The sequence below is a fragment of the Zonotrichia leucophrys genome, chromosome 7 (genome assembly GCF_028769735.1).
Source record: "Zonotrichia leucophrys gambelii isolate GWCS_2022_RI chromosome 7, RI_Zleu_2.0, whole genome shotgun sequence".
Taxonomy (NCBI): Eukaryota; Metazoa; Chordata; class Aves; order Passeriformes; family Passerellidae; genus Zonotrichia; species Zonotrichia leucophrys.
Genome location: NC_088177.1, coordinates 12,883,259 through 12,895,813, shown reverse-complemented (window position 1 = coordinate 12,895,813; position 12,555 = coordinate 12,883,259). Strand labels below are relative to the sequence as shown.

General features: G+C 38.9%; 1 protein-coding gene across 6 annotated transcripts in view; it reads left to right on the top strand.

Moving 5' to 3' along the window:
• Nucleotides 1–12,555, top strand: part of DIP2A (disco interacting protein 2 homolog A) — a 77,407-nt gene that overhangs the window by 14,752 nt on the left and 50,100 nt on the right. For all 6 annotated transcript variants that reach the window (XM_064718383.1, XM_064718381.1, XM_064718382.1 and 3 more), the window contains exon 2: nucleotides 8,258–8,329. In XM_064718383.1, coding sequence (XP_064574453.1) covers nucleotides 8,258–8,329 — 72 coding nt within the window. The remainder of the gene's footprint in view (nucleotides 1–8,257; nucleotides 8,330–12,555) is intronic.

Sequence of the window (12,555 nt, the reverse complement as noted above, 5' to 3'; positions counted from 1 at the left end):
TTCATGAGCTCCTGCATTCTGAAGCCTTTTGTCTCTTGGCAAAAGAATTAAGAAACAAAACAGATACCTATTCAATATTCTGTTTATTGAACAATGTCTCTTCAGTGCCCTGAATGAGTCACAGGTCTTGTTGAAAAATAAATGCAGTCATGTAAATTTTCCCAGCAGTTGCATGCCAAGGGTGTTTGTTGGACTGAATGGATAAACTTAAATCTGATATTTTTGTGCTCCAGTATTTGTCTTTGTAAATGTAATAGTTTGTCTGAGCTTGCATTCTGGACACTCAGTGTGGTGTGTTTGTTCTGGGTAGCACTGCATTGGTGGGTTTTTGTACTGGGCTTCGCTGTTAAGGCATCAAATATGTGAACTTCCCAAACTTCAGAGATGAATATTGTTTTAAGGGAATTGCTTGCAATCTATTTATTTTAATAAAGAGATTCCAAGTGATTAGATGATTTGTAGTTACTTAAGAGTGCTCAGTGTTAAGGAGCTGTGCTGGTAAAAGCTGCTTATAATGGAAGAGCTTGTGGAAAGCAGAACTGGTCGGTGTCAAGTGGAAGAACTTTGTTATTTTGTTGCTTCCTTGAAACCAGGTTTTGTTGAAACTTTTTGTTTCATTGGAGCTTTGTTGTGTTGTGGGTTTTTGAGGGGCCTGGTGCAGGATGTGTCCTGGGCAGTTGTGTTTGGGGCATCCAGAGGGAGCAGGTCCCTCTCTTCCCATTGCAATCCTGCCTTGTGCATCTGCACCCTTTGCCTCCCTGCCTCTGTTTCCCAGCTCTGCTGCTGCACTCCTCCCCAGCCACCCTCGTGATGGACAGAGTGTTCAGCACACCTAAGTGACCTTTTCATGTTCCTGCCATTAATGACAGCACCAAAGCTGCACCCCAGATTTAAGGTGAGCCCTCAGTGAATCTCCATGGCGTGGACATGGCGAGATCACGTATTAGAGAAAGAATACAAAAACCTAAAGTTGAGTTGCCTGTCTGACATTCATGGTTGTTCTAGTACAGATTTTATTGGTATTTTTCTGTCTCCTGTCTGTTTCCCAGACTCAAAAAAGTAAGGAATTGGCCACCGGAAAACCAGGGGAATAATTTGGCAGGAAATAGATGAGCATATCCTAGGACAGAAGGAGGTCAGTCTGTGTGAAAAGGGAAGACTTGAGAACACAGCTTTTTGGATGGACCAAAATCTTCTGTTAATAAATCCCATGGGGGAATCCTGGAAAAAAATAGAGGTTGTGGAGTTAGTGATGTGCTGGTAGGAAGCTGAAAAGATAAGTCACTATGAATGAATTGAAAAGCAGTTTAATGATATGACCTTAACAAGGTAATTATAAATTAATTATATCATCATAATTGTAAATTATAACTTTGCTAACATTGTGGGTATTATAACACTCATTGTATAACTATAAATTATAATTAATCACCTGGTTTAGTGTAAGTTGTGCCTGACCATAGAAGGGTATTGAAACTAGAGGAGCCTTAAGGTCCCTTCTGTCCAAACCATTCTCTGATTCTGTAAATGTGACCACCTCCCAAATGGCAGCATTTTTAGTAGATTTCTCAGGTTTGGTCCAGTTAAAGGAGCTTTGTATTTCTCATGCAATTGACAATCAAATACTTTTTATCATACAGTAGGATTAGTAAAGGTAAATAATGAAGTAGCTTGGTAAGGACATTCAGAGGCAATGCTATCAAATACATGGATTCAGGATCAAAAGGTGCAGGACAGAATCCATATCCATATTTTGGGAAACAGCAATTGCAAAGATTAGGCAGATGTGGTAAGGAAGAATAAGTGACTAAAGGTACTGCCAACCTGTCTCTTCCAGATAATCATTAATGTTGGTAAGGATCTGTTACTGCAAAAGAGTATTTTTCAGGCCTTTGATTTTGGTTGTCACTGCATAGTAGGTTCTGGAAATGTTTGGTAAGTACTGGAGTTGATTCATCTTTTTTCCCTGACATGCTTTGTTCTTAAACAGCTGATTTAAAAATTATTCTTCTGTTCAACACTTTATTGTGATAAAGATGCATTTCACAAATAATGTTTTAACAAACCTTAGTTCATAGGAAATTCTGCTGCTGAGCGTGTGCCTTGGCAGCAGCCTGGGATCAGCATGTTACATTCAACCTCAAACAGGTGCTGCCTGGGGGCTTGAGCATCTGAGCCTGCAGACACCAAACCTGCCTTGCCTTGGGCTGCTTTTAACAGATAAACAGGGAAAAAGGTGCAGTTGGCAGGAACCACAGGTTTCTGTGGAGCCAGGTTGGAAGGGACCACCGTGGGTCATCTGGTCCAACCTCCCTGCTCAACATTTCGTTGCCAGTGTTTGATTCATGCTGTTCAGGGAGAGCTCCACTTCATCAGAAAATACACTTAATGAGTAGTGTTGCAACTGGAAAGAAATTGTAAATAAGTTTAGCCAGCACAGGGACCCATGCTGGGGCGTCCCAAATGTGCAGGCACCGAACTGTTCTGCTCCTAATAGGGATTGATGGGTTTTTTTCCCTGCCATGAGAGGATGTCTGTGTGCACCAGCTGGCTTGCTTTGCTGCCTCCTTCTGTGAATAATTCAGCTGGTTTCTTTTTTCTTTTTTTTCAGTTTATCATTCTGTAGTTGAGCCAGGATCTCTGAATCATTCATCTGATTCTTTGTGATGGTGTCAGATGACTTATGTGCACCCAATATATCAGTGAGGTCTGATTTCTTAGTAAAATTATATTGTATTATGTTATTTATGTAGCTTTAGCATGAATACTGATGAGGTTTGTTTTTTTAAATATTCCAATATTTTATTTTAAGAAGTCAAAGTGTCTGCATTCACCATAAAATTTTGCCCTGTAGCCACCCCCTTCACCTGTTATGTCAAGATTAACTGTAAATCTTTTCCTAAAAACATGGTTTTACATGTGAGGACATGGTAATGCTGTGTCAGGAAACTAATCAAATCTGAAACTGAGACCTAGAAATTCATTGAAAAAGTTTCATAATTTACAAATTGAAATAACTTGTGTATGGAGTAGACACTGCAGGTTACAGACCTTCTCATTGTATGTTTTTAACATACTTGGTGAATTTGAATGTTGTGCTGCTGTTGGAGTGATTTGGGGTTTGCTAGTGGGTTTTTTAATTATTTTCATGGTCTCATAAATGAGTTGGATATTGTCATGGATTTTTTAATCAGTCTACTTCAGTCTTTAGTGTGGTGCATCATGCCTAAATGGCACCTTTGCTCTGATCTTTGTGATGACTACCAAAGTTTAAATATGAGCTTTGTGATCTTTGTGATTGCTGCCAGAGTTTAAATATGAGCTTTTTGCAAGTAATAAATATGAAATGCTCTCTTTCCTGTAAAATATCTGTGGCTGTTGGGGTAACTTTTTGCATATTAGTAGGGGGAGGAAAAAAAAATCAATGTTGCTGACATCCAAAAACACACCATAAAAATAAAGTTTCATACCAGTTTAATGTAAAGGATCTTCATTGTGTTAGTGACTATGCATTATATAATGAGTCTGTGAAGGATGTGAAAGGAAAAGAAGCTGTGCTTTAGAAAGGCTTTTCTTTGATTTCTTCATACCTGGTTGTTTCTAGATTTGTATCTTCAGGCAAATTTAGAGACAGTTTTCATGGAATTTTTGGGGATACCATAGAATGACTTAGTTCAGATAATTATTTCTGGCCTTATTCATTATAATAGTTGGTTACTACATATCAGACACTTATTCTACTTTGATATTTTGTCCTTGGTACAGCTAGGAAGTGACAAACAGAAGCTCTGAGTGTTTTCATTTCTATAGTACACTGAGATTTTGATTGTTTTGAAATGGCATTTCCATGATGGGGAGCACATTGCATGTGTACAGGATTCTTTCTAAAGCTTTTAACTTTGGAATCTTACCAAAATATTCGTGTCAGAGTTATTCATAAGTAAACATCAAGCCCTAATTTTTACTTGAAGTGTAAAGATCCTGTCCATTGATCTGCCTCACCACTCCTAGTTTGTTTTTTCCCAACTTCTTTTGTTGGCCTTTGTGGAAGCAGACAGGACATTCCCTATGGGCCAGAGGATTCCCATTCCTTCCTCCCCAGGTTTGTAGCTTTCCTCAGCCTTCTGGAGGGGATGGCAAAGTCACTGATCTCCATCCTAATGAGAACTGGAAGTGGTGCCTGGTGTGATAGATGTTGTTCACCCACAGGTGTACACATAGCTGGCATCTGTCAGTCTGTCTGTGTTCTGCAGGGAGCTCCAGCAGCATGGAAGGGAAGGGCAGAGTTGCAGCTTTTCCTGTCTCCCTGTGGACCAAGCTTAAGGATTTGCTGCAGCAGGGGAAGGAACCATTCATTAATTTGGCTTAGCTGAGCCTAGAAACTGCTGCTGAGGCTGCTTTTGTGATCTGGTTATTTAACCTTATTCTGCACTGTCAGATGCTGACTCCTGGCAGATGAAGCAAATAAGTGTTTAAGCCAGGCAGAGTTGAAAAGGAGCAGCTCTCTCTTCTCCCTGCCTACACTCACCCTTCCCAAGTCTGTATGGAACAGAATCACCTGGAATGCACTGACTTTGCACATCCTCTCTGAACTGCAGGATTCACCCACCTTTGGCTTTTTAAACTTGTAAAATACAAGTGGGGCCTTTGTCCTGCATCTCCTTTGAACTTCAAGGTGCGAATGTGTCAGAATAAAATTTTCTTATTCTAATTTCAAATTTTCTAATTCTAAATGTTACTTTGGATTGCTTTGTCAATTGCAAAATTCCTAATGGCCTGATCAAACTAAGTTTATTGGTGTTGATAATTCCTTCTATAATTTATTAGGCAATCAATGGTATTGTAAAATATAGTGTGCACTCCCACTGTGTAATTGTGAACAGAGTGGAAGACCAAATCTTTGCTATTAGCATATTGGTCAAATTCCTTCCCTTTCTATCATTAAGATGCATATAATTAGCTGGTCAGTGTTTACCTACTATCTAGAACTTGATGTGTCAGTGATTCTGTTGTGTGTGCAAAGATTTAATGAAATTCTGCGTTTATATAGTTGGGTATCTCCATGCTGCTGCTTTTATATCAGACAAGTTTTATATTTCAATAACTTAAATTCCCTCAAAGGGGTGCAAGTCCTGCTGCAAATTAGGAATTACCAGTACCATGCATTTTCAGTGAAGTCGTGCTAAACTTCTAATGCTCCTTTAAAGTCATGGTGATGCTCTCAGGATGTTTCAAATAGGGTCTTTGAAATAGAATTTCTAATGGCTTAGTCAGATGTATCACCATATGAAATGATCAGATGTCATTTCCATTTTAAAGAGATTCCTGTAATATGAAAGATTCCAATCAAGATGTTTTCACACTTCACTTAGCTCATCATATGCAAACTAAATTAAGGTATCAGTCGACCTACCAGATGTGGTAGGCACAGAACTATCAGAGCCCATATTTCAGGGATGGCAGCAAGTCTTGGCTGCTGTACAGTTTGGAGATCCAAAACTTTCTTTGATTGCAAGTAATGATTTTCATCTTTTAGTTCCTTTATTGCCTGTTGATGAGTTTGGCTTTTGCCTGATTTACATGAGTGTAGTGTCTGGGAGAACATGTGCCAGGTAAGCCTTGGAATGGGTACTAGTTGTAGGTTTGGAGGAGCTGTTCTGGTTCCTAGATTTAGGTGATGATAAAAGCTTGTGTGTTAAATAAAAATGATTGTGAACTGTCATGGGTAGAATCTTCTGAGGGCACACCTGTGTGTGTCCCAGCTTGGAGCTCACAGGTGTGCATATGGAGAAAATATGTCCCAAACCACTTCCAGTTTTCTTTAGACTGTTTAATTTCTACCCTTGTTTCCTAACCTTCTCCCATCTTTTCCAATGTTTCTATAGTTTATCTTAAAGGATTTGTATTTTGACCTTTGGTTCATCTTCAGGGTCTTTTTAAAAAAGGTTAAGACATAGAATTAGCAATGATGTCTGCTGAATTGGTACTTCCACCAACTTTTCAAATACAGTGACAGCCTTTACAGAAACATGGGGGATATGCTTTAAGTATTTCTACAGATGACATGTGAGTTATGTTTTAGATTGGCAACTTGCCTGCCTTTCCAAGCCACCCAGGAGCCACCTCTGAGGCAGAAGCCGGTGTTGGTGCCCATGACTTTATCCTGAAGGAACTGGAGGTTTCTGCAGCCAAGGTGATGGACCTGCAATTGTGGCTGTGCTCACCAGTTCCCAAACAGTGCAGTTATTAAAGGTTCCATCTTGCAGAGCTGATATCCAGCTGGTTAGGCTCACCCATGTTTCGTGTACAATCAGCTCAATTAGAAATGTTTCTGCTCTTGACCTCTGCAAACTGGAGACCAGGAGCCATTTCCCTGTTTTTAGCAAGTGCCAGGCTCTCAGAGATCCATTCTCAGTTCCATTTAGTGAATTTGGCATTAAGATTCTCTTAGGTCTAGTGCTAACATGGTGGAATAGAACCACAGTAACTACATGACAGATTCTTGTGTGCACTAATGAAGAATATATTTTTATAGATCATTTTAAGAAATGCTACCACTTTCATTTCTGTCTAGATTAATTTTCTTGATACCTCTGACATATCTTATGATGTATAGTTTATGATACTTCAGACATTTCAAGTGAAGATCTCTTCCCAACAGAGCTCTCACAGTGTCTGGCTCTATGCAGGCTTCCCAGCTGCCTTGCTGAGGCAGAGGAACCTCAGATTGCTTTTGTGTAACGCTGTAACTCAGGAGAAAGTGAGGCTAAATGCCAGCAGCTGTGGCCCCGGTGTAGCAGTGTGGCAAAGTGGCTCTTTTTGGAAGCAATGAGGGATCACAAAAAGCCCATCTGATGGGTGAATCCCCCGAGGCTCTGGGGACAAGCGGGAACAGTTGTTAGGAGGAGCCCCACCCCCAGGCCTTGGAGAAAGGAACAAAGCCCAGCCCGCCCTGCCACGGCGCTGCAGAAAGGGACAGGGATGCTTCTGACTCTGTCCTGTGCTTCACCTCATCCAGGGAAAGTCCTTCAAGTCAGCATTCCAGCCAAATGAAAGAATTGCAAGTGCAGCAGGATGCCAGCTGTGCAGTGCTCTGGTTTGAGCAGGACTCTCTCTTGAACCCTGCCTTTTGATCCTGGCTTACCTGTGCCCTTGGGTGGTACCTGGCACAGGCTGAGCGCACACAGGCTGGGGATAAGGATTACATGGAGCGTTTATGAAGCTGTGCAAGTTGGTGTCTTCTCTGAGCTTACAGTGCAGCACTTTTGTGTAAGGTACAGTTTGGATCCTTAAAGAATTTGCTGCACTTCAGTCTTCCAAATTACTTCTGGTTTGAGAAAAACTGTTCTTCTTACTGGTGCTTCTTGTCTATTGGATTGGGTTTTTTATTTCTTCCATAATTGGTAATAGTGCATCTCTTCTTCTGAAAGATCTGATATCCTTTTCTTTTTTTTTCATAAAAAGTGTAGTTTGTCATTTTGACCACATGTTCCCAGGCAGACAAATCTGCTCGGGCATTTGTAGTGCTGTGGTTTAGTTTGATCTAATTCTCATTTTGATATAATAATACTATATATATATATATATATATATATATATAAAAATTATATTTTTGTGTATTTCTTCTGCCAATTTTTTTCCTTCTCAAGAAAAATGGTAATTTCTGTGTTGTGCCCAAATTTTGTACATAATATTTACATGGTTTTATGAAGAAAAACTGGTGGACTGCATTTTGAAATGCCTGCAATAATTGAAGCACTCCAGGATGTGCATTTGTTTTTCTTACCTGTTTTGAACAATGTCTTTGAATTCCCATTGCTGGTTTTGGGAGAGTGTCAATAGCTTGAAATTACGCATATTCACAGGGATGGAGGTTGGGGATGGCAGAATGAAATGACTTTTTGTCTGTTAGTGTTCTCTGATATAGGGATGAGGCAGATATTTGAGGAAATGAAGACTATTAAGCAAAAAATTAAACACAGTCCTTATGGATTAAGGAAAGTACTTGAGAATCATTTTAAAATACAGAGTAAGAACTTTTATGTGGAAAATCTGACTGAGTAAAAGGGGTTCTACTTGGCCAGAGGTAGGCTGAATCCATATATACATATAATTAATGCCTTTTTTGTTGTATTTTTCCCTGCATAGTTTGCTTTGTTAAACTCTTTCACCAATATGTGCTGACAGAATGTGCTTGATGCAAAGATTTAAATGTAGAATTTCCAAACAACATGTGTTTATTTCTTCTTTTCTTTAGGAGACATCACTCAGAAAGGATATGAAAAGAAGAGGGCAAAGCTGCTAGCACGGTACATACCACTAATTCAAGGTGAGAAACTGCCTGGAAATTACACCTTTGTGCCAAATTTGTGGAAATATAAAATGCAAAACTTCTCACTAAATAGACTGGATGAATTATAATAGTGTTTGATATGGCATCTAAGCAGCAGGGGGAAATGGCTGTCACAGAGAAGTGCAGAGCAAGGAAAAAGCCTGAAATAGATATTTTTTTATAGTTTTATATGAAATGTTAAATGGTAACATTTTTGTCAGCAAACTTCAGTTTGACAACTGCATCTGAAACTTTAAGATAACTTTAGAAATTAATAAAGTTATTGCTGAAAGCAAAGTGGCTGCTTTCATTAGATGAAAATACTCAGTGCTTCTCACTCTCATGCTTTAATGTGCTGGTTTTTGCATTCCCTGTACCTCACCCATTTCCACACACTCCCTCACCCCCTCTGTTTCTTCAAAGTACTGACTTTTTTATATATAAACTATTACTTCTGAAGCTGGTTAGTATCAGACTTCATCATCCACAGCCAAAACCCGAGTGCCCAGCTTTATAAAATTTATTTTTATGCTAGGACACTGAAATCAATCAGGGTTTAGGACTGTTATGCTGCCACTGAGATTTAGTTTTCTGTAGTCCCCCAATTTTCCATAGCTTGACAGATTTTAAGATAAGGGGAAATGAGAAGAAAACTAAGGAGAGTGGAAGCAATAATGAGACACTGTAAAGTGAGACGGTGTTAAACAGTCACAATGTGATCTGGTGTTTCATCATGGGGGTTCTTAGCAAATGTTTCTTTTTTGTGGTTTTGGTTCTTATTTGGATTTGGGGCTTTATTTAAGAATAGATGTAGGTTTTCCCTAAGCAAATTTGTAATCTCTGTAGGCCAGGCAGAACCAAACTCATCTCTTTAAAATGGCTTGTTCCTTGCAAAGATGGAGTTTGGATTTTTAGGATGACTGACAGTCAACAGCAAACTCTGGCCTCGGCTGCCACAGCTTCTCCTCCTTACACCATTTTTCTGGAAAGAGCTGTCTCAGTTTTCTGTTCAAAATACCCTGTCCTCTAACTCAGCTTGGTTAAAGATTCTGAGACCAGGTGAGGTATGGATTTTGACTGAGGATTCACAATTACTAGAAATATTCTGTCAGTGCACTTTGTCTCCTAGAAAGTCATGTCTTTGGATTTCTGTCTCATTATCTTTGATTTACTCTGCCTTCACTCCTTTCTATTGACAGTGGGGGTTTTACTTGATATTTTTTCCTTCTCAGCTCTCACAAGGCTGTTTGCACAAATACTCAAGTACTGAGCTCTCAGGCATAGCTTAAACAACTCCAGTACTTTGTCTGCCATACTCCTTAAAGTAAGTTTAGATTTTCAGCTGCTGAAAGGTTTTTCTCCTTGTTCAGCTATATTTCCCTAATCGCCTTAAGCAGTAGTTTAATGAGTCAGCAAAGCCTGTGGTTTGTCCTACTTGCTTGAGACCACATTTTCTAAGAAGTACCAGATTACCTGATCTTTTTTTACCACTTCTGCCTAGATTAGCATTAAGCTGACAGGAATCTAGCTTTAATGTGCTAAAAAATGAATAGACTGTCTGCCTCTGAGCACAGAGAATGATGCTCTGGCAAAAAGATAAAATTTGCTTAAAACATTAAGCTAACTGCCTGGTTCAGTTTCCTGACATATGCTCCATTAACCCAGTTCTAACTTGAAATTTCCTTAATTGACACAGCTCCAGCATGGCTCAGAATAGTGTGTGGGAGTCCCAAAGGCTTTGAGCCTGCAGAAATTTTTTATCATTAACAATTTAATTGTAGCATTGCTGATAAAATTCATAAGGTTCAGTATCTATCACGTCTTTGCAGACTGATGAATGTCAGCATTTTACATTTATTGACTTCTTGCTCTATGATTTGACATCCCCAGGACCACTAAATCATATCTTTGTACAGCTTTATGTCTTAAAAGTACACTTGTATGATCATAGGTTTGGGTTCTGAAGTTTAACTTTGCCTGTTGCACCTCATCAAGTGCTGCCTACAAACTAATCATGTGCAAACCCCTCTCTCTCAATACCATCTAAATGGTTTGGGCTGTGTTCTGCTGCACTCTGTGGCTGAATCTGTGGGGAGCCAAATCATTACCCAGACACTGTTAAACAACCCCACAGAGGGCTTGGGGAACAAGAAAAAGACACAAGTGGCTGCAAAGCACATTTTCAATTAACAGGAAAATTAAGCAGAACATCCCGTGATTCGAGGGTCTCATTCCTGTATGAGCTTTGTATTCTAAATGTTTTGTGTTCTAAAGTTCTAAATCTGAAATGATGAAGAGTTAGTGGAAATGTAAAGATTTTGCTTAGGAACCATAAAACTCTGTAATTATATGGAAATAATAACTAGAATGAGTTATTTTTCACTGATCCAACCAAGTGCACTGTGCAAAATCAAAAACAAGTGTTGAGTAATAGCAAGCATTAAACAGTAATTAATTATTTTAATGAAGTAAAATTTAACAGTCAGTAATTGGCTTCCTCAGTCAACCTCTGCATGCAAATTACAGATAAAAACTCTGAGGAAATAATTAATTATATCTGTAGGCAATCTGGCATGCTGCATGATGAAGCTTCTGAGTGATGGATAACATCAGATACATGGCAGAGGGTGATTTTGAATGTGGATAAAGCTGGGATGCAAAAACATTCAGAAATAACAGAATAAAATAAGCAGCATTTACAGTGAGCATCCTCTCCTGATGGGCAGGTGATGGTCTAAGCTTCCTTTCTAACACCTCAAGTAAAACTCCTGCCTTGTGATGGTTGTTTCCTGATTATCCTGATTTCTTACTGATATTTTTACAGTATTACTGGTTATTTTCAATTTGCCTCTTATGAGGTTGCAATTGCAGTTAGTGTCCTGGTGCTGCTTTGCAGAGCAGTCCCTGGAAATTATTTCACTGGATTTAGTTAGTGCTGGAAGAACACCTTGGTGAGTGACTTCATTTCTCCTCTGGGGTCAGAGTGATTCCACTCTAAAATGATTTTTTTTTATTATTTTCTTCCTTAGCGGTTCTGCTTCAGCAAAATTGAAATGCTAGCCATTTTCAATTTTTTATTTTAATGGAAAATTATGATGACATTTTCTCTAATTTTGGTTGAGGCTGGCATGTCCCATACTTCTATTTTTCTTAAGTTTTCATGGGTTTTTGTCTCTGAAAAATGTTTCTGCTGCTACCAGGAATATGTGTGCTTTCTGTTCCTGGTTGCACCAGGTGATCTTCAAAGTCTCTCCAACCTGGGTTACTCTGTGATTCTGTATTACTGTGATTTTTGTTTTTGCATCTTTGTGGTTAAGAGGTACCCACAAATCAGCCTCTCATTCAATTAGCTTGGGAGTTTTACATACCCCTATAGCATTTAGTACCTGTAGTTCCATTTTTAAGGAATATGCAACTTACTCTGGTGTCTTGGAGTCAACAAAAGCTTGATAATTTCTTATAATTTAAGGAAAAAACATATAAGTACCTTTCTTGGTGCTGTGGAGTTAAAATTCCCACTTTATACCATGGATATAATGGCTGTGATTAAAGGATGTCCAAATTTTAATTGGCTAATTTGGTTGGATCTTGGTGTACTTGGTTTAAATGAGGTATGTGAAAATGTAAGGTGTTCACATGGGCTAGTTGAAAAAGCAGTTTATAGCTTCATTGCTCAGTTTCTCAAAATATCAAGAGATTGCTGTTCCTGTGCCTTTTCAATTCAGTGCACATCCTTGTACATTAGGAGTGCTGGGCTGCTTGTGAAGCACCTCCTGAACTGCTGCTTAAAATGGACTATTATTTTGAGAAATTTAGACTCTAGCTAATGCCCTGTGGGTGTTCTGCTTACCAGTGTGTCATAGAGTCTAAATAAAGTGTCTGTCTTACTTGTGAGTAAGTAACACTTTTTATTTTTATTGAGGTGGTTTAGTCAGTGTTTGGGTTCTCTGAATTGGATCCAAATCCTGGCTTGTATTTGGTTTCATTGAGTTTATAACAAGTGTCTTCTGTGCTTTTGTATTCTTTGCTGCTGTTCCATGCTTCCTTGAACGGAAAGTGTTAATGCCCTTAAAATGGTTTCATAGATTCCAAGTGTAAGCTGAGGAGGTGGAATTTACTTCCTTGAGTAGAAGAAAATGTTACAGAATCATGGAAGATTGTCAAATGTGTATGATACCTTTTGTTATCGTTATTATATCTAATCTCTTGAATTTCTGATACCA